Source organism: Brassica napus, chromosome A3 (assembly GCF_020379485.1).
Source record: "Brassica napus cultivar Da-Ae chromosome A3, Da-Ae, whole genome shotgun sequence".
NCBI lineage: Eukaryota > Viridiplantae > Streptophyta > Magnoliopsida > Brassicales > Brassicaceae > Brassica > Brassica napus.
Window position 1 is genome coordinate 27334993 of NC_063436.1, and position 21195 is coordinate 27356187.

Sequence of the window (21195 nt, forward strand, 5' to 3'; positions counted from 1 at the left end):
AGTGGAAACTAGGTAATTTAGGTAGTCACTCTTACAACTATTGAGAACTTTAACTATTGAGTTTTATTTCTATCGCTGGAGCTTGATATATGCTATACACAACACGAGCAGTCGAGTCCCACTTTGACGACGTGGCATAATTACTAGAGGCGTGCGTTTACAGTCTATTGAAAAATGCACTCAGGTTTAGACTTATTTAAAAAAAAACATTTCTATAAAAATTGACTAACTCACGTTTTAAATTTTTTTTTTCATATATAACATAATATAACATACTTACGAAATAAACTTATTCTTTTACAGTATTAAATTTGTATATTTGATGAAAATAATATATCATATTAAAAAAATATTTTTATTACAGTTACAAAAAAAAATTATTTTTTAAACTTGCCTTATGCATGTAAAATTCTCCGCATGTCACTGATAATTACATAACACACAACATATTAAATACAATTTTTCTCAAACTCCTAATTAATAGTATCAAGTCTCATCCGATTTGCATATACTCAATAAAAGAAGAAAAAGAAAATAAAGAAAATAATAGGAACAAGAAACAAGCCACATAAAACTTAGTTAAAACAAGCAAAAACATTAGGGATACTTTGACTTGAAAACTTGCAATTCAATGAATGTGGTACTCCTTTCATGTCAAAATTGAGTATTCAAAAGCAAAACTCAAGCCTAACTCGCTGCCCCACTTAGAGAGTTTTGAAATTTCTTTATTGACCGTTAGCTGAGCACGCTTCTGGGGGTTGCAACCCCCACATGAAATCAATAAAATATACCAAACCTTTTATGGCCACTCTCTGCTCTACAGTCATCTCCCTCACAGAAGTCTTTAACCATAAATTTTCTCACATTTCGAGTTTACTACCAAAAACATTAGGGAATCTAAAGAAGAAAAAGTTGAAGAAATGGTTGCAGAGACGGGGATGGTGATGGTAGGTGTTCTGGGACTATGGGCGCGATTTGTCCGAAAGCCACTGCTTGAGTTCACCGGGGAAATTATAAAAGTCGCCTCTGAAGTCGTGTCGAGGATGTGTGGACGAGATACAGATACAGCTTCGCCCAACTCATCTCCTCCCATCTCTTGAAGAAGGTGATATGCAAATGTATATGCTAACATATTGTATTGAAAAAATTTAGGGATACAAATAGGTTTTGTTTTTTCTTATTTGTGGGTTCCCAACTATATATGTAAGTATACATCTTTTGGATGCTTAAATCTACTGATTAAACAAGAACAAGTTATTTACAAGAGTCTCTAGAGTTTGAAAGAATATTGTTACCAACATAAAACAAAATAATAATAAAACCGATGGTCATGTGTAGCCAATACGAGAGATGAGCGTTCCCACATGACCACCGGGTCATCGTTGTAGGGGAGAATTGGCTTTCCGAACACAAATTTATTAATCCTTACAACTTATAAGATTCAAGATATCTTGAATGAAAAGGTTTAAGTGAGTGAATTGGTGTTAGTGATATCCGTGTTCCACCTAACTTAGTGTCCAAATGAGATACTCCTCGATCCATGGAACTTATTTCTCGTGAAGAGAATCCCGCATGGCTAGATAGCTAGCTAGAGGGTTTACAAAAAGTTGACGCTTCACTAGGCTACTTTAGATCCAGGGAATAAGTTAATATGCAAGTTCTTTCATAAAAATACTTTAGATCGGACATTGCAACGACGTCGTGTCAAGTTCGGTTGAAAAGCCGGTTTAATATTTTTTCTCTATATTCTTTACAGATTTTCATGTGTGATGTTGAATTCTGTTTCGGTTTTTATCAATTCGAGTTGGCTGTTTATATATCATTGTTGATATGTTGTTTATAGCATTGGAGTTTAAAAAAAAAATTGTTTGGTGAGTTTGAATAAAATAAGGTTTTGTTTTGTCACAAGAATAAAATAACGCTTTTGGAATTGTAAGTAAACTATTTGAATGGTGATATGTGATGAGTAGGATAACGAAAAGAGTATGAAGAAGAGTTAACTAAGAAAAAGACGAGTAATGGAGTTCATTCATATAATGAACCATATAGTATTACGTACATGATTAGCTTCATTGTTAATGATTCTTCGGATTTAAGCATTTGATCTGTTGGACTGATTAAGAAGTCTTCGACATTACACATCCAACTAGAATTTTTATAAGCATTTTTGCGTCTAAAGTTTTTATTTATTTTAAATCTTTTATATTGGTAACATGTTCCAATCAAGTGGGAATCTGATTCCCGCGTTTTACCTTTTCACGTTTCCAGGCATTTTTCAAGCTGTTTTCCGTTTTGAAACGATCAAAGGAAAATAAGAACTTTGATTCCATCACGTTAGTTTCAAAAAAAAAACATTTACTTTTAAAAACAAATCAATATCTTATTTTGTTTTGTCATAAACAACAAAGACTTCTCCCACAAGGAAGCTCATGTGTCTACCTTTCGCTATACGCATCCTCGACTACCATCCATTTTCCTCCAATTTCTTAGATAAACTTTTCCAAGTCACAAAAGTACTTTTTATTGAACCATAAGAATAAATAAAGAAAAAGGTGAGATACCCACTTCAAAAAGATGGTAATGTGTCTTTTTACATTAGGCGAGATGATAAAATCTGAACAAACAAAGTTGTCTTTATATCTAAAGAAACATTTTGTGAAAAAGAGCGAGAGTAAGGTGAAGCCATGGCGTCCAAAATTGTCTCAGCCATAGTCTTTGTATTCAACCTCGTTGCCTTTGGTCTAGCCGTTGCGGCTGAACAAAGACGAAGCACTGTAAGTCCTAATTAAACACATCTAAATTGAACAAGATGGTGATTATCTGATCTTTTTACAACAAAAAAAAATTGGTGGGGCAGGCAACGGTTATGCAAGACACTGAGGTGCAATACAACTATTGTGTGTATGATTCGGACAGAGCCACAGGGTATGGAATCGGAGCCTTTTTCTTCTCAGTGGCTAGTCAACTCCTTATCATGCTCGTTAGCCGTTGCTTCTGTTGTGGAAAGCCTCTCAAGCCTGGGGGTTCACGCGCTCTTGCCCTCGTTCTCTTCGTTGTCAGCTGGTAATATATTTACCTTTTTTGTTGTTATTTAGCTTAATTAGTTCATCGATCACATATTTATTCCTTATCTTAAGCTAGCCTGGACATAATTGGTTCTAGTATGGGATTTTGATTCGGTCCAAAGTAACTAACTGACCTTAAACAGAAAATGAAAATACAAATATGAATCAAATCCACAGTCAAACATATACGTCTTAGTTACATGTCATTAGTCTATTATGAATATTAAAATCATAATTTATCTAACGATCGCCTTGCAAGTTACATTCTCTGTTCAAACTTCGAATGTTTCTATAGTTCAAATCTAAAATAAGTATCTTAATCCATTATAATGTCTAAGGTGTTAGTTATATTTGGTTACTGATCCATTTGTGCTTGATCAATCTATCACTGGTTTGAATAATTTTGTTTTGGTATTTGATTGTTGTTTTCTTGGCGAAAAAGGATGTTCTTCTTGATAGCAGAGACATGCCTATTAGCTGGGTCAGTAGAGAATGCATACCACACAAAGTATAGGACAATGTTCATGGACAATCCTCCAGACTGTCAGACTCTTCGTAAGGGAGTATTCGCTGCGGGTGCTTCTTTCATCTTCTTCAACGCTATTGTCTCTCAATTCTATTATTTCTTTTACTCTTCTGCTGCTGAGGCTTCCCCTTTGCCTTATTAGAGGACTTCTATTCCACAAAAATATGTCTTCATTTTCTATTTTCTATATGATATGTGATACATATACTATTGTCATACTTTGGGGGTGTTATCTTTATATTGTGTGACAGCAAAATTATATGAAGCTGAGGGTAAAACTATGAGTTTTGTAGATTGATTTGTATGGATATTGAATTTTTTTTTTTTTTTTTGAACACGTATGGATATTGAATTTAAATGTTGTTTTTACCAACAAATCGTTTATTCATCTGGTTCCAAAGATAAAAATGAAAATTATCCAAACATCAAAGTGTCCATACAACTAGTAACATATTCCCATGAACACCAATCACCATCCACAAGTTTGCAACTGTTCTTTTTGTTACCAATAAAATAAAATATCTTCTGAGAGAAATCTAGCCTCGAATTCTCATTGGATAACCAATGATGACTTGGCAGATACTTTCTTTAAGATAATGTTATCCACACATCTTCAGTGATCTCTGTAGGGACCACTACTCCTCTCCTGTCCGAATATCACCTCCTCCTTCACTCCTTGGCAAGTACATATATACTCACACTCTCTCTCGCAAAATATCCACTTCGATAGTCTTCTTATTCAATCGATCTTGATATCTCTCTGTTTTTTTCTTTTCCAAAAATGGCCCTTCAAGTTGCTCTTTTGGTCTCCTCTGCTTTCTCTGTCCAAAAAGATGGAAAAGTGAACGCTTCTTCATCATCCTTCAAGGACTCGAGTCTCTTTGGTGCCTCCATTACCGAACATGGCTCTTCCTCATTAAGATTCAAGGTACATAACTCCTAACATTGCATTCTTGGTCAAGTAATGGTTCATTGTTGAAAAGATATCTATTATTGTTCAGAGAGAACATAGCTCGAGGAGTGTATTAGCAGTTCGTGCCCAAACCGCTGCAACTTCAAGCCCCTCGGTCACAAAATCTTCATCTGGCGGCAAGAAAACGTTGAGGAAAGGTAACGTGGTGGTCACGGGAGCCTCGTCAGGGTTAGGTTTAGCCACGGCTAAAGCTCTGGCCGAGACAGGTAAATGGCACGTGATAATGGCGTGCAGGGACTTTCTTAAGGCCGAAAGAGCCGCTAAATCTGCAGGGATGCCTAAAGACAGCTACACGGTGATGCATTTGGACTTAGCCTCGTTGGACAGCGTGAGACAGTTCGTTGATAGCTTCAGGAGATCAGAGATGCCTCTCGATGTTTTGGTCTGCAACGCTGCGGTTTATTTCCCGACAGCTAAAGAGCCTAGTTACAGTGCTGAAGGGTTTGAGCTTAGCGTTGCAACGAATCATTTGGGACATTTTCTTCTCTCGAGGTTGTTGCTTGATGACTTGAAGAAGTCTGATTACCCTTCAAAGCGTCTCATTATCGTCGGATCCATTACCGGTATTGTCTAAAATCTGTATATAAAGTTAGATGAGCTTCCAACTTTAAACCATTTTACGCTAAAGAATGAGTTTTGATCATTGTATCTTTGTTTTGGTTTAGGGAACACGAATACATTGGCTGGTAACGTTCCACCGAAGGCGAATCTAGGCGATCTGAGAGGTTTAGCTGGCGGATTGAACGGCTTAAACAGCTCGGCGATGATTGATGGAGGAGATTTTGACGGAGCAAAGGCTTACAAAGACAGCAAAGTGTGCAACATGTTGACGATGCAAGAGTTGCACAGGCGTTACCATGAAGAAACTGGAGTCACATTCGCTTCGCTTTACCCTGGTTGCATTGCCTCCACGGGTCTATTCAGAGAGCACATTCCGCTTTTCCGTACACTGTTCCCTCCGTTTCAGAAGTACATCACCAAAGGATATGTCTCCGAGACAGAGTCTGGCAAAAGACTTGCTCAGGTAATAACTTGTGAGCCAAGGAAGTACTATTCTTTTTTTTTCTTTTTTTTTTTTGTTGTGTACTCAATCAGTGGAGTTATGTTTAATAAAATCAGGTGGTGAGTGATCCGAGCTTGACGAAGTCAGGGGTGTACTGGAGCTGGAACAAGGCTTCGGCGTCTTTCGAGAACGAGTTATCAGAAGAAGCAAGCGATGTTGAGAAGGCTCGTAAAGTGTGGGAGATCAGTGAGAAGCTCGTTGGGTTGGCTTAAATGACACTTGGAATCTCTTCTTTCTGATGAGATCACGTTGTGCCAAGTGATGAAAACTCTAGAGGATGTTCTGGATTTTTAGATGTCTGATTCTGTTGAGGAATTTTTCGTTAGTGTATGTTGAGTGTAGATCTGTTTGGCTTGTAGCCCATAATAAAGAAATAAAAGTTGGCCAGCAACAAGCATACACCAACATCTTTGTGCATCAAAATTTAATCAACTCCTATGTCTGGTTTAAAAAAAAACAAGATTCAGGCTCTAACGAACTGCATTCCAAGAATCCATACCATCAGTACTATCTTCACATGTGTCAACATGATCATGTCCTACCCTTTGTGTTAATGTAAAGTGTAATAATGAAGTCAGTACGATGGAGCAGAAGATATAGCACAAGCCTCTTTGATGACATCCAAATCATGTGAGATAACAACAGATCCATCAGCAGCTATGCTCTCTCTAAAAGAGGTTGAGCAGAAATGGATTTCTGTCTCTCTAAAGAGTCCTATAAGCTTCAATCAGAAACATGGCTGACTGACACAACAGATTGTTCAAGCTCCCAAAGAAGAGATAATACATGTCATCAAATCCACAAAACAACCTGACAAAAATAGATTTTAGTTGGAACCGAACCGGTGTAAGTGGGATGGTAAAGATATTTTAGGGATACACTTCAATATTATTTTAATTTGTCGGAACCAAAAACAAAAAGAAAAACAAAGAAAGAAGACAAAAGCCAACAAGCCATCACCGTCGTTGTCGTTAAAACCTCCATTATCATCATCGTAAGTTGACTTATAGAGCGAATTAACATCATCCAATCTCCCTGAAACTCCTCAGCCCTTTGGCGATCGATTCGGTAGGTTCTCTTCATTATCTGTATTGGATTCTCCTTCCTTTAGAGAATTGAAATCTGAATCCCTGGTTATTGAATTATTATTGTTTTCTCGTAGCATGGTTTAAGCAAAACAGATCTCTAGGATTTGATTATAAAAAAAAATGGATTTTCTATGTGGAAAGATCTTGAGAAAAAAACATTTTAGTTTCCTTCTCTATGTGTTCTTCTCAAATCTAGGTTAGATGCTTATCAGACAATCATTCTCACACAAACCTTGATTACCATGAAACCCTTTTAAGAGTCTTGGGTCTTGTTGTGTTCCATTAACAGGACTTTGCCTCCCATGGAAGGAAGCTTCCTCATCTCTGATGCTCAACAAGCACATGAAGAAGTCAAACAAAAACCTAATCTCATCACGGGTCCAGCAGGATCCCAAGCTAACGAAAGTGGCTGTTTTGATTGCAACATCTGTCTAGACACCGCCCTTGATCCGGTGGTCACTCTCTGCGGACACCTTTTCTGCTGGCCTTGCATTTACAAGTGGCTACATGTTCAGTTATCTTCTCTCTCCACTGATCATCACCGCCGTAACAACTGCCCTGTCTGCAAATCAAACATTGCAATCACCTCACTGGTTCCTCTCTATGGAAGAGGCATGTCTTCATCCGTTAACTCCAAGGAACAAGACTCAGAGTCCACAGTAATACCTCGGAGGCCTGCTCCATCAACAACCCTAAACAATCCCATCGCTTCAGAACCATCTCTGAACCAAACAATGTCTCCAACGTTTCACAGCCACCGATACTCCCCTCGTGGCTTCACCACAACTGAATCAACCGACCTCGCCAACGCGGTAATGATGAGTCTTCTTTACCCGGTGATTGGGATGTTTGGGGACATGGTCTACACCAGGGTATTCGGAACCTTCACAAACGCAATAGCTCAGCCTTACCAAAGCCAGAGGATGATGCAGACTGACAAGTCTCTTAATCGGGTATCCATATTCTTCCTTTGTTGCATCATCCTTTGCCTCCTTCTCTTCTAGTTCTCTCCCTCGTTGTATAGACTTTGTTGTAAATAGCCTGTAAAGGTCTACGTCTTTGTGGTATAACAACTACATATACACTATTGTTCTGAGCTAGGTCTCTCAAATTGCTGGCCAATTGCTCTCTCTGTATTGCATATCTATAGACATATACATGCTTGTATCAATTCTTCATGAACCATATTAAATGTTTGAGTCTCATATGAACATTTCATCTTCTATTTCTTCTAAAGTTGCCTAGCTTCCTAAAGAACTTTATAGATATAGCTAAATGATAATTTGAATAGGTTTTCTACGTGAAGAGAAGTGAGTTGGTGTATATTATTTAGTCACATTAAACATGAAACATCTAAAAACAAAAAATTAGCCTCTAAAAGCATTCAGCTGCCAGTGTATTGAGAGAGCCTATCTACATTTCCTTTGATCCACTTTAGATGCTGAAACAAGTCTGCTAACAAGCTCCTGTAACCGGTTAGCTCCAGGACCGGGATTGATCTTTGACGGATCACCGACCTTAGAGCATTTATGTTTGTCTGCACACCAACCACCTGGTGTAAAGTTCCCACCATTACCTCCTCTACCTAGCAGCTCTATATCAATCTTGTCTAAAGCAAGATCATCGTGTTTGAACTTGCGGGCGAACACAGCTCCGCTTGCAATCATCCTCTCCGTGTCGCTGATGTTGAGTGTCCGAGGATGCTGTTTCGGAGGACGGTCCCACGAGATGTAGTGAAGGTCGTGGTTAACCACCGTGCTCGAATACTCTGGTGTGTTGCATATAACGGTTTGGAAATATCCTTCTGGTGTGGAGAGGAAGTTGGTGTAATACATTAGAAGTGTCCGTGGAAGATTGTCCCATCCCCAAATGCAATATTCTACGAAGGACCGTGATAAGACCATCCAAGCAGAACCTTAAGTTTCATCAAAATACACATAGTTTAGCCACCAACTCTTCTTGTTACTAAACTAATGAACACTAGTTACCAGTGAAGAGTTTGAAAGCAGTTGGCATGGTTCTACGTGGTGTAACCCAGAAGACATCTGATTTCTTCGTCGAGTAAAGCCCCGGGTCTATGATCAGAGGCTTTGCTCGCTTCTCTCTGCAAGAAGAAATATTCATTACTCTTTTTAGACATATCTCAAAGTTTGTATTCTGTGATAAATAATAAGAATCATTACGCTTTCCAGCCTAGTTTGCTAGTGTAGTCGATAAAGTTGAGGTTCCGGTCCAGCCCGGTGAATGTATGAATAAGATCTGCGAATGAACAAAAAAACTAACATTGTTGATCCAATAATTATACAAAGGAAGACACTATGTGTTTAGGTACCATCTTGAGTCACTAGAGGATAATCCGAGGCGCTGAGGTTGATGAACCAATCCCAATCTTTACTCTTCTTCAATAGAATGGCGCATGCATGAAGCGTATTAGCCACCATTGTTGGTCCTCTATACGTAACGAGGTTAGCCTTTGTGATCATATGAACATTCCCAACGTCGTTAAACACAGGATCTTCTCTCACGCGTTTAGCCAGCTCGATCCTCTCTTCAGCAGGAGACTCGAGATCGAGATGAACAACGTATTGGTTTCTCGGATGGTACAATGCTCGTAACACTCTCCATAGAGACTCTAAGTCACCTTTCGAACCTGAAACTAGATAACCAAAGCGAGGACTAGACTGTACATGAGGAGGAGGAGAGGAGTGGTTGTTGGTCTTTGACTCTACGAACTCGACGGTTGTTTCGTTGGAGGGTGATAGATTTGAGGAGAAGATGAGTGAGTTAATGGAACGCACGGAAGAGAGGAGACCCATGTTGAAGGATGCAGCTGTGAGGAATATGAACATGAGAGAAGCCATTGCTAGAGGAAATATCCATCTCCTTTCTGAGTTTGAAAACGCCATTGAATAGTCTTTTCATAGAGAATCTGAAAAAACGGAAGGTTACGTAAAATAAAAAAATTAGGTCAACGTAACAAGCTCTTGTGGGATCATCATCAAGGATATTCACAAATGGAGATTGATATAACTTTAAATATTCATCGTTAACTCTGTGAGAAAAAAATAAGAATTCGAATTTGAATTTATCCCAAAATAGTCGATGAGGGAAACGAAAAACGAGGGATTCACAAATCGTAAAACGTGATCACAAGTATTAGCCTATCATAAAAATAGTTCGGAAAAGACATGTCTGAAAATAAGAAAGACCCTCTCGTTCTATATTCGACCAATCAAAACACATTTTAAAGATGTGATGACAATGGAAAAAAGCAAAAACTTATAAGACCTGGTTTCTTAAATCTTCTCTGGACTTGACGTGCGAATGTTACGGGCACTTCACTATCTAGAGAGGAGTCTAAGATTTAATTATCTTTTGAGGATTTATTAACTAAATTGTAAATAACTCTTTTGTCTAGAAAATAGATTTAAAGAAATAAATCTGAGACTAATAACTTGTATAAAAAGAAGAATGAAATCTGAGACTGAATTAGAAGAAGAAAATATGAAATAAATCTGAGAGATATAGAATTCTTCTGGATTTCAGTTTCCCACACATATCTTTTCGTTTTAACTCACTTCCTAGAAACGGTGCGATCTCTTTGACTTTAATTAATGGGAAGTCTTTGATTTTGATTTTATAAACAACATTTATTAGTTTGGTTTACCAGTTCAGTTATGCATCATACATGTTCTGTGATGTTAAAATGAGTAACGAATCCGTTTAGAACTTAAAATGCTATTCATCATTTAAAAAAAAAAAAATTGTTACGTCAAACATTTTTTTTTCCTAATTTTGTGGCCAGCATGCATAGCAAGTAAATTAATTAATCTTTGAAAGTTTATGAAATACATTGATGAGTTAGGCAAGTTGTAATTGAATAGTGCTTTTGAAAATGACCAAATGACTTTTAGGGTCTGACTGACTGGTTGAAACGCAGCGGTTGCGGTTGCTGTTGCGGGAGTTTGTGGATGCGGGCGGTTGCGATTTCTAGCGATTTTAGGAGATTTGTATGACTGGTACTGCGGTTAAAAATTGGTGCGTTTGCGGGTGATTTATGACGGGTTAACTACCAAATGCGGTAACAGTCAAATAATAAATTAACAATATTTACATTTAATATAATTATAAAAATATCAAAAATCATAAAATTATAACTTTCTAAATATAAATTTTATATTTACATATATAAATTAACAATATTTACATATATTTACATTTTATAAATTAACAATATTTACATATATTTAGAAAGTTATAATTTTAATTTTTGAAAATTATTGAAATTTTTTTTATTATAAAATTTTATAATATTAATTAAAATATAATAGATATATTTTAATATTTTCATAATTTCAATTTTAAAATTTTTATTAAATATTTTTACTTTTGTATATATATTGTTTTAAAATAAATAAAAAAAATTACCCTTCCGCAACCGTCCGCAACCGCAAACGCTAGATGGAGCCAGCTTTTGAATTTATGAGATTCGGAGCGGTTTAAAACGGTTTAAAGCGATTTGAGTGATTGTTGCAAACCATCGACAACCGCTCCCAACCACAAAAACTGCGTTTGCAGGTGGTAACGGGAAAACCAGTCGTCCCTTTAATCTAATTCAAAAAGACACGTGTGTTGATTTGCAAAGGAAGTAAAGTAATTAATCTGTTATCCAATAAATTAATAATTATGCTTTTAATTTGTTGGGAAATAAATCTGTTCACATTTCTCTCATCTTCTCTATTAAAAGAGAAATACCATTTTTATCTACCATGAAAAAGTCATACTAGCATTATTAGGTCCATTTCATTAATTACATTTATTTAATTATTTACATTAATCTATTAAATATATAAAGATATTAATAATAAATTAATTTTAACTGTAAATTTAAATTTTATTTTTAGTTATAACAAAATCTTGAGAAAAAATTTAACAAAATCTTTCTAAAAATTTTAAATATTTTATTTAAATTAATACTATTGATTAATTTCGTAATTAATAATATATACTATTATACATTAATTTACACAAGATTTTATTATAAAACAAAATAAAATAAAAATGTATGCTATTTTCAAAATTTATAATTATATTCTATATCTTCTTTATTAAAAGAAATACCATTAAAAAATTCATACTAGGTCTATTTCATCAATTACATCTATTTGATTATTTAAGTTAATCTATTTAGTATATAACATTTCTAAAAACTCTTATAAATTATATAGATAATAATAAATAAAATTTAACTGAAAATTTAAATTTTATTTTTACTTATAAACAAAATATGTTGGAAAAAATCTAACAAAATCTTAATAAAATTTTAAAACATTTTTAAATTAATGCAGCGATTGATTTCATAATTAATAATATAGTAGTATTATAATCTATTTACTTATAAAATCCCACAATATACTAAAATAAATAACATAGATATAAATTATGCTAAGAAAATATCAGTTCTATAATATAACTAAATAAAATTTTAAAATGTATTGTATTTAGTCTGTAAAACTAGAAAACAAATGAAGGAGATTCTCAATTTTTTTATTTCATACTATGAATTTATTTTACCAAATTCGAAAATATATTAATATGTAATAAAAATTAATAATAAACTTAAATGTATAAAACAAACATTTATACATTAATAATATCGGATAAAAAACATAACCAATAACATTATAGATTTACACAATATATAACATTAAATGTAAAATATATTTTTGAAAGTTTTGCGATGGTATCTGTTATATATTTATAAAATGAAAATCTATCCGCACGGATGTGCGGGTGAAAATCTAGTATACGCTATATAAACACAATTTGGTTATTATCTCTGAAAGATGTGATTTGATTATTTGTTTGTAGTCTAGATATGGTCCATATGGATTGAGTTTGAGAAATGTACAAGGACAATATTTATATAGAGCTAGCGATATAGACTGATAATGTAATGGATCACTACACTCTGAATTGGAAGCTCTAAAATGGGCAATGGAGAGCATGCTACAGCACTCGACATGTCAGAGATTTGGGACAGATTGTAAGGATCTGATAGCAATGGTAGTGGATCCACAAGCATGGCCAAAGTTCGCAACCGAGCTAGAGGTCATTCAACTACTGAAGATGTGTTATCCGGACTTCAAGATCGAATACTTCCCAAGAGTGCAAAATGGAATTGCTGATTCATTAGCTAGGAATGCCCGATCTTTTCATAGGTCTTTGTGCTTTGTTGGTTGTTCTATTCCGACCTGGTTACCCAGGCCACCTCAAGTTTGAGTAATAGAATAGCCGTTTGTTGCCAAAAAAAAAAAAAAAAAAAAAAAAATGTAATGGACCTAGATCACTGACTTTTTCTTCGGAAAAAAGAAGTAATTATCCATATTATGTTTTTTTTTTTTTGCAAAAGAAAAGGGTTAAACCCGGGTCTATTAAAGACACAGACCTAACCCCCGGGTGGAGGTAGTTGGTTGTTCCTCCCACCATTGTATTTTTGTGTGGCAATTTTGTTTTGTAATTTACATCATAAATTTGCTGTGACTGGGGGTATATAACATCTTTTGGATTTGGCACTAGTTGATTAGAGTTAGAGCCGTGCTTACCCTAGTAGAGAAAAAACAACAGCTTCAGACCCCCTACTTTTAAATCAAAATATAGGGCCCCGTTGTTATTTGTAAACATACATAAAAAATCATAAACCCCCATTTTAAATAGTAAACATTAGAGGTGGGCAAAAAAATCAAACCGAACCGAATCAACCCGAACCAACTGAACCGAGTCAAACCGAACCGAGTCAAACCGAACCAAAGTCTATTTTAAACCGTTTCATTGAAGATTTCCACCCAAATGGTTCAGTTTGGTTCGGTTTTAAACCAAACCAAACTGAGAAACCGATGTATTTTTGTAATTATTTAAATTAAAAATATTAGTAATACTAATATACTAAAATTCTAATACCAAACCACATATTTTCCATTTTTCATTCATTAACACATATTCTTCTAACCTAATATGTAATCGTCAAAATATTTGATTTAAAAATAGATCTTTTTATATTCTTATATATATAAAATGGATGTTAAATCTAAACCTAAAACTTAAAATTGAAAGCAAATTTTATTAAAAAAAAAATTCTTCTCCACAGCGTCATATAGAAAATGATTCATTGCAAACTTTTTAATAATGATATAAGAGACATTATTAATGATGTTGTTTTTTTAGTTAACTTTAATTTATTTTAATTTTTATATACTTTTTTGTTTTTTTTAAAGGTTTGGGTTTCATCTTTATATTGAATTAAGTTCACATAAACTATATGTTTACGTAGTTTATGTTTCAAAGAATAAATTTTCTTTAAAAAAATAAACTAAAAAAAAAACTAATTAAAATGATCCATAAAACAAACCGAACTGAACTGAATACAAACCGAACCGAACACAAACCAAACCAAACCAAACCAAACTAACTATAGTTTATTTTAGTTGAAAAACTTGAAGTTTCACTTCTTAAAACTGTAAATTTGAAATTTTACTACTTAAAACTCTAAATTTAACGTTTTAAAATTCATTTTTGGAGAGCAAAAAACTCTATATTTGGAGTTATATAGTTTTTTTTGCACCAATTACTATGTGTTATCTCTTAATCTTATTAGCGTTAGATGAAGAAAGCAACACATACATTGAAAATTGAAATAAACAAGAGTGCCATGTGGTAGAGGTTGAGACATATAAACCTAATGTTATCTCTCATGATTCTTTATTCTGAAACACTGACTGAAAAATATAATGCCTGCGATTTGAAAGTCTTGCATAGGTAAAAGCCTTATGATTGACCCGGTTACAGAAGAAGAAGGATGTGAGGATGGAAGCTCGATAGTGACGTGCATACCGTCTCGTTATGAAGTCACTCAGAGCTGACCATCACTGGTGAATGGGCAACTCCTAATATCAACGAGGTATGCCCTCCAATATTACCTTATCTCCTTTGATTGCTGCTCAGATTTAAAGCACATGACATGGGCTAACTAGACTGTTCTTCATTATAATCTTTATGCACAAATTAGATTATTGTGTCTTCATACCTAAACAATCCGCAAGTCCGACAAAGGGGTCTATGTGGTAACATCTTAGCACGTAACGTTGAACTAATTGGGTGATAGGACTAGGAGCGTGTAGACATGTAACAAAATAATTTACAAAATTTTGCAGGCAAAGCAGCTTTGCGTGGATGCTTGTTCAAAACTTGGAGAGATCATGCGGGATCGTCTGAAACAAGCTGCGTCAGCTACCGATGAATGAACATATTCAAGAAACTATATGGATTCTGGATTGTACCTTAGCCATAGCATGAAACCGGTTAAGCTGTGTTTAGGTGAAATCGATTTTAGACCAAACCAGTCTGGTTTAGTTTAGACCGATGTATTTTTCTACGTCAAGTTTTTTTTTTTTTGTTAAATATTTTGCTACGTCAAGTTTGCGGAGCTATATCGTTTGTTATGAAATGAAAATCCAATTTTGTACCAAAATCTTTAAATGTGTATTTCTATTAAACATACAAACCGACACTCAAAGCTTCATTTCCTGTCTTACTGCGAGTCTGTGACCTTGCACTAATACATTAAATCAGATATTCAATATTTATACGGAACTGCAGTGATATTTTGGGGTCTTCTTGTTCACGTCACGTGTTTGTGCTGACGATATAGGTAGGGTTGATTGGGTAATTGCTGTTACGAGGGTATTTGAGGAATTTCAGCTTACGTCTGAACTTGAGCTCATGTAAGAAGAGTACAATGCAAAGAATCTAAAATACGCATGACTTGTGATATGAATCTGAAACACAGAGAGAGAGAAGACGTGTGTCTCTGACAAGTAGACAGCTGTAACCATGGGACTTCTAACGCCAAAGAAGACTTCCCACGTTTTCAACACAACCTAACAACTGTTTCTTTCTTCTCCACCTCTTCCCACTTTTGTCTCCTCTTTTTTTTTTTAAATTACCTTGAGCAACTTTTGTCTTCTTATTAAGATTGGTTCTTAACCAAAAATGTACCCTTTTGATATTTCGTTAACTTCCATGTTTACTAAACAATCTTACTATTTTGTAAATTATTAATCACCATTCGAAACCAATAACTAAACTTGACAGATATATGGTACTAGATTGTTCATATAAATATTTCATTCTTTGGCGAAAAATACATACATACCACCTTTCCGCATCCTTGGCTTAAAATGAAATGAGAAAAAAACATGATAATTTGTTGGACACATAAATGAAATACCACATAATGAAGTCTTGAAGATAAAAGATTCTGAGTAAAATAAATAAATTTGTAACTGGAGTCACCAACAAACTAATTTGATGTTAACTAAGATTCTCTATTAGTTAGTTAGTTTTGATCGAATATTGTTATTATCCACCCTATTTTATCCTATACCGATTTACAGTGATCCCACAAGTTAATCCCGATCTTCTTAACTCTACAATCTCTTTCGCCGTATGGCCCGTGACCACACCTCTCCATGCTTGCAATTTGCAAAGTTTGATCATTTAAAAGCACATGTCGTTAGATTCCGTCACGTTTGAAAGTTGTTACAAAAAGTCATGCGCTACTCAACTAGATAATATGCTAGAAACCTAAAAATAATATTTGCTCCTTTCAAAGAAATTTAATAAATTTTACAATTCTCAAATAATTAATTGAATTAATGTATTTTAATAAAAGATTATAGACAGATATGAACAAACAAAACAAGTAGAGGGAACTAGGAAAGACCCCAATCAGGGTTAGAAAAAAATCAGTAGATAGGGAGAGTAAATATTTTACCACTTACGTAAAATATATCTGACTTTAATGTGAGAGAGAGAGAGAGAGAGAGAGAGAGAGAGAGAGAGAGAGAGGCAATTCGTGGGCTTTTTTTCTAAAAATCGAAGATTATATTTAGATTTGAGATCTGACCACCACAAGAGTTTATCTCCCCCTCTCTCCTTCCTCAGATCTTCATCTCTCTCCACTTTCACGGTATCCCTTCATTCCCTTTGTGATTCATTTGCTTTCGATTATTGTTGCTTTTCAGCTTCATATCTATGTATAAATCTCCTCCTCTGTTCTCATCTGAAATCATTTTGATCGTCTCTGATCTCTTTTGCTAATTTGACTTCCGACATTTGTTTTTTTTTTCTTCCGTTGACCCTGTTGTTTAAAGGTTTGATCTTTCCCCTGTTCTGTCCGTATATTACGATTCTGCTGTGTGTATGTTTTTTTTTTTGTGTGGAACTGATCTTGTTTGAATATGCATTTGATAACGATCTAGATCCTTAAAGTTGAATCCTTTCTTGTGTTGGATCCATTTCATACCAGGATCCTCTGTTTTTTTGCTCTGTTTTGAGAAGATGGGTGTTGAGGTTGTGAAGTTCGGTGGATTCGAGGCTGCTCCGGCTCCTTTCGAAGGAAAGCCCGAGACCAACGGGAAGGTAGTGGATAAGGTCGCCATCAAGGACGCAGATAAGCCTCCAAAGAAAGCCGACGAGAGTCCCAACAACAATGTGTTGATCTCCGATGTACCTAAAGACGCAGCAGAGGAATGGCCCGCGGCGAAGCAGATCCGGTCCTTCTACTTCGTTAAGTACCGTCATTTCGACGACCCCAAGATCAAAGCCAAGCTTGATGTAGCTGATAAGGAGCTTGAGAAGCTGAGCAAGGCCCGGAGTGCTGTTTACGAACAGTTGAAAGCTAAGAGGGTATAAAGTCTCTTTTTTTGTTTTGGAACTCTGATGAATGGTCTGTAGAGTTGACTTTTTTTGTAATGATGCAATAGGCGGAGAGATCTGAGTTGTTTGACCTGTTGGACCCGTTGAAGACGGAGCGTCAAGGGTACAACACCAAGTTTGATGAGAAGAGAAAGGAGATGGAACCGTTGCAGCAAGCTTTGGGGAAGCTAAGGGGTAATGATGGTGGGAGTGCTCGTGGGCCTGCTATTTGTTCCTCTGAGGAAGAGTTGAACAATATGGTAACAATCTTTTACTTTTATTTTCTTCACCTTTGCTGGATTCTCATTTGGTTTGTGGGGTAAAATGTAGATATATAGCTACCAGTATAGGATTCAACATGAGAGCATTCCTTTAACCGAGGAGAAGCAGCTTCTTAAAGAGATCAGGCTGCTTGAAGGGACGAGGGATAAGGTCATTGCTAATGAGGCTGTGAGAGCTAAGATCAAAGAGTCTATGGGTCAGAAAGATGATATTCAAGGTCAAGTTAAGGTAATAAGAGAGCTCTTGGTTTGGCTTGCTCTTTGCAGTTTTTGAGTCTGTAAAATCTCAAAGAATCTATGCTTGGTTTGCAGTTAATGGGTGCTGGTTTGGACGGAGTGAAGAAGGAGAGGCAAGCGATTTCAGCGAGGATTAATCAGCTGAGTGAGAAGGTGAAAGCAGCGAAAGATGAGATTCAGGTGCTGGAGAATGAGCTGAAGACTGTGACTGAGAAGAGAGACAAAGCTTACTCTAACATCCGTGAGCTTAGGAAGCAAAGAGATGAGAATGTACAAAACACACATACTCTTGAGCATGTTCTTGTGATTGATAATGGTTTGTAGACTCTTTTTATTTATTATTTTGGTTCTTGCAGAACTCTGGATTCTACCAAGGACGTGTTGTGTTGAACAAAGCTAGAGACTTGGCTGCACAAAAGAACGTAGAGGAGCTCGAGGCGCTCTCCAACGCAGAGGTTGAGAAATTCATCTCCCTCTGGTGCAGCAAGAAGAATTTCAGAGAAGATTACGAGAAGAGACTCTTGCCATCGCTTGATGCTAGGCAGCTGAGCCGAGATGGAAGGATGAGGAACCCTGAAGAGAAGCCTCTGATTGCTCCAGAGGCACCCTCTCAAGCAAAGGCGGTGACCGAGGTTGTTCCTAAAGCTAAGGCAAAGCAGCAGCAGCCTAAGGAGGAGCCAGTTTCTGCACCTAAACCAGAGGCTCCTGCTGTTCAGAAGACTGAGAAGAAAGGTAAAGATGCGGCGAAAGTAAAGAACGTTGTTGTTGCTGATGAAGAGGAGGATGAGGAAGTGTATGGTCTTGGAAAGCCGCAGGAGGAGAAGAAGAAGGTAGATGAAGCGGCGTTGAGAGAGATGAGAAAGCAAGAGGAGATTGCTAAAGCCAAGCTTGCCATGGAAAGGAAAAAGAAGCAGGCGGAGAAAGCTGCTGCCAAAGCTGCTAAAAGAGCTCTAATGGAAGCTGAGAAGAAAGAGAAAAAGGTAATTTATCAATGCTCTCTGCGTCTCCTCTCTTCTCCATTCTAATAATTCTCCATCCCTTTGTGTGTTGCAGGAGCGAGAGAAGAAGGCCAAGAAGAGCGGAATAGAGGCTGTATCTGAGGAAGTTCCAGAAGCTTCTGAGGCTGAGAAGGAGGAGACTGAAGCACCAGTGGAGGAGAAACCACAGAAGGAGAAACCAGTAAGGAACAGGATCCGCACTAGAGGAGGACCAGAAACACTCCCTAGAGCTATCCTCAAGCGTAAGAAGGCGACTAACTACTGGATTTATGCTGCTCCAGCTGCTCTTGTGGTGCTAATGCTTCTTGTCTTGGGTTACTACTACGTTCTCTAGATGGAAAACGTAGTGATGATCAAGCGAGTCTGCGTTTGTTGTAGTTTGGGATCTTGTTTTTGAGGATGAGACTCTTTAAACTTATGCCTCTTTTTACATACAGAGTAGCTACTCCTCCCTTTATAAGTACTTCTTACATTTCACTTCTTTGTTTTTTTTCTTTCTCTTTTGTTGTTGAGGTTTTAACTTTCAAGTATGAAAACAGTTTTTGTTACATTACTTTTTATAGCTCTGATAGTGTTACTGATTATCCCAGAAGATATCATTTCTACATATAATTAAGTTAATTATCATGACTAATGAGTCGAAACTGTGACTTGTGATTCATGAGATACATGATCAACTTTTTTGAGTACAAGCTTAACTGTTTTGAGTTCTAAATGGATCAATGGTTATATGGGAAGAACTCTAGGGCAGAACTCTAGAGTTTTCTACAAAAGAGTTATTAGTTGTTACCACTTACCACCACACACATAAGGCGAATTGCAGAATCTACTTGGAAAAGTAGATCCCTGATTGACTTATTCACCAAAAACCTCATCAATGAAAACCTTTGTCCCAACCGATGTGAGACTCTAGTAACCACTGATTTGTAGTTAAGCATCCATATTTATTTATTTAGCCTTTTGACTAATTTATAGTTAAACAGGCAAATGAAATAAGGTACTGGTAGTTCTTTAGACGAAGCTTATTAGTCTCATACCAAATCTGGACAATATTGTAAACAGATGATTTTTGTTTGATCTTTTTTTTTTTTTTTTGTAACTGGCTTACTTATATAAATGCAAAAGAAAAGCAAATGTTTACAAAAGCCCAAGGCTCTAGTGTTAGAGCATAGCCCAATGAAACTCATAGTTAAGAACATTCAAACCCAGTAATCTGAAACCCAGTGAAAGCCCAGCGTAACAAGTAGTTGTGGCAGAGAAAGTGAGAGGTAAGGAAGAGAAGAGTCGGAGACCCTGCAGAGGAATCGACTTCACCGAATCCACAATTGCATCATCTCAGAACAGCGGGCAGGTTGAGATTCTCTGAAGCTCTGAATTTTATTTCTCACCTGGTGATCAATGAGTGAGAAGAGGGAGTCAACTGATCTAAACCGGTTTGCATGCAAACGTTGATTTTTGTTTGATCTTTGTGCTATCGAAAAATGTTTGAGAGTGAACCTGGTGATTGGTGGGTCCGAGAGAGAGAGACAATGCGTATCAGTGGTCACTCGTGTCCTTTAATAACACTTGGCCGAGTCGTAGCGTTCGAAACGTGTTTACATCATCGTGGGGGCTACACTTGCGATGAGACAAGGGCTAGTTGTTACGTGTTACTTGTAATGGCCTTGGCAACTTAGCTATCGTCTTTAAATGCTTTGGTCTCATTCACAATAACTCTACGTTGGTTCTGTTCAGATAAACTGAATTTACTGTAAACTAACTTTTGCTTTTTGCAATTATCAAATTAAGAATTTTTTTTCTTTTAGATCTCAAACTAACTAATCGCACGTTTTCTTGAATTGTGAAAGCCAAGAAAATCTGCTAGTTTCAATTGTTTGTTAAATAACCATAAGAAAATTTTCTTTTAATGAAACGATTTTAGCATCCGTTAAAGTTATTTATGGCTCCTATTGGTAAACATCCATTAATTGCAGAATCGTGGAAAAATAGTTAAACTATGAAAAAATAATAATTAAGCTGCAAATTTTTAAAAAGTTGCAGAGTGGCGGAATACATACTATTCTTTCCATTTTGATTTAATTGTCGTTTTAGTTTTGTGAACACATATTAAGAAAATATTTAATTTTGTATATTTTCAACAAAAAACACCATTACTTATAACACCTAACTATATTTTAACCAATTGAAATATTAATAAGGGATTAAAGTT

The 21195-nt window shown here is 36.0% G+C and overlaps 5 protein-coding genes across 6 annotated transcripts; 4 read left to right on the forward strand and 1 right to left on the reverse strand.

Moving 5' to 3' along the window:
* Nucleotides 1-2540: 2540 nt before the first annotated feature.
* Nucleotides 2541-3909, forward strand: BNAA03G48600D. Its single transcript, XM_013882737.3, has 3 exons — nt 2541-2774; nt 2858-3063; nt 3508-3909. Exons 1-3 carry the CDS (start codon nt 2685-2687, stop codon nt 3731-3733), a joined length of 522 nt encoding a protein of 173 aa, XP_013738191.1. The 5' UTR covers nt 2541-2684; the 3' UTR covers nt 3734-3909.
* A 357-nt stretch (nt 3910-4266) lies between these two features.
* On the forward strand, nt 4267-6018 carry LOC106440957 (protochlorophyllide reductase B, chloroplastic). The gene is made up of 4 exons (XM_013882735.3): nt 4267-4519; nt 4593-5127; nt 5230-5588; nt 5684-6018. Exons 1-4 carry the CDS (start codon nt 4373-4375, stop codon nt 5837-5839), a joined length of 1197 nt encoding a protein of 398 aa, XP_013738189.1. The 5' UTR covers nt 4267-4372; the 3' UTR covers nt 5840-6018.
* A 491-nt stretch (nt 6019-6509) lies between these two features.
* On the forward strand, nt 6510-7920 carry LOC106440958 (E3 ubiquitin-protein ligase RMA3). The gene is made up of 2 exons (XM_013882736.3): nt 6510-6695; nt 7005-7920. Exon 2 carries the CDS (start codon nt 7018-7020, stop codon nt 7717-7719), a length of 702 nt encoding a protein of 233 aa, XP_013738190.2. The 5' UTR covers nt 6510-6695; nt 7005-7017; the 3' UTR covers nt 7720-7920.
* LOC106444674 (beta-glucuronosyltransferase GlcAT14A-like) lies at nt 7692-10394 on the reverse strand. Its single transcript, XM_013884429.3, has 4 exons — nt 9048-10394; nt 8899-8974; nt 8704-8819; nt 7692-8630 (listed from the first exon to the last, which is right to left on the reverse strand). The coding sequence occupies exons 1-4, from the start codon at nt 9619-9621 to the stop codon at nt 8125-8127; spliced, it is 1272 nt and encodes a 423-aa protein (XP_013739883.2). The 5' UTR covers nt 9622-10394; the 3' UTR covers nt 7692-8124.
* A 6097-nt stretch (nt 10395-16491) lies between these two features.
* Nucleotides 16492-19539, forward strand: LOC106440962 (proton pump-interactor 1). 2 transcript variants are annotated; one of them, XM_013882739.3, is made up of 7 exons: nt 16492-16742; nt 17082-17461; nt 17539-17730; nt 17801-17980; nt 18064-18258; nt 18345-18968; nt 19042-19539. In XM_013882739.3, exons 2-7 carry the CDS (start codon nt 17114-17116, stop codon nt 19318-19320), a joined length of 1818 nt encoding a protein of 605 aa, XP_013738193.2. In that variant the 5' UTR covers nt 16492-16742; nt 17082-17113; the 3' UTR covers nt 19321-19539. The 2 variants fall into 2 exon arrangements, with proteins under 2 accessions (XP_013738193.2, XP_048619953.1); XM_048763996.1 differs by having other exon boundaries at nt 16698-16926.
* The last annotated feature ends 1656 nt before the right edge of the window (nt 19540-21195 follow it).

Coding starts and splice junctions, on each gene's coding strand:
- LOC106440957 (XM_013882735.3), top strand. CDS start 4,373: ATGGCCCTTCAAGTTGCTCTTTTGGTCTCCTCTGCTTTCTCTGTCCAA. Junction 4,520..4,592: donor CTTCCTCATTAAGATTCAAG/GTACATAACTCC, acceptor ATTATTGTTCAG/AGAGAACATAGCTCGAGGAG. Junction 5,589..5,683: donor CTGGCAAAAGACTTGCTCAG/GTAATAACTTGT, acceptor TAATAAAATCAG/GTGGTGAGTGATCCGAGCTT.
- BNAA03G48600D (XM_013882737.3), top strand. CDS start 2,685: ATGGCGTCCAAAATTGTCTCAGCCATAGTCTTTGTATTCAACCTCGTT. Junction 2,775..2,857: donor CTGAACAAAGACGAAGCACT/GTAAGTCCTAAT, acceptor TTGGTGGGGCAG/GCAACGGTTATGCAAGACAC. Junction 3,064..3,507: donor GTTCTCTTCGTTGTCAGCTG/GTAATATATTTA, acceptor TTGGCGAAAAAG/GATGTTCTTCTTGATAGCAG.
- LOC106440958 (XM_013882736.3), top strand. CDS start 7,018: ATGGAAGGAAGCTTCCTCATCTCTGATGCTCAACAAGCACATGAAGAA.
- LOC106444674 (XM_013884429.3), bottom strand. CDS start 9,621: ATGGCGTTTTCAAACTCAGAAAGGAGATGGATATTTCCTCTAGCAATG. Junction 8,820..8,898: donor AGCAAACTAGGCTGGAAAGC/GTAATGATTCTT, acceptor TTCTTCTTGCAG/AGAGAAGCGAGCAAAGCCTC. Junction 8,631..8,703: donor TGCTTTCAAACTCTTCACTG/GTAACTAGTGTT, acceptor ATGAAACTTAAG/GTTCTGCTTGGATGGTCTTA.
- LOC106440962 (XM_013882739.3), top strand. CDS start 17,114: ATGGGTGTTGAGGTTGTGAAGTTCGGTGGATTCGAGGCTGCTCCGGCT. Junction 17,462..17,538: donor AACAGTTGAAAGCTAAGAGG/GTATAAAGTCTC, acceptor ATGATGCAATAG/GCGGAGAGATCTGAGTTGTT. Junction 18,259..18,344: donor GGAAGCAAAGAGATGAGAAT/GTACAAAACACA, acceptor TGGTTCTTGCAG/AACTCTGGATTCTACCAAGG.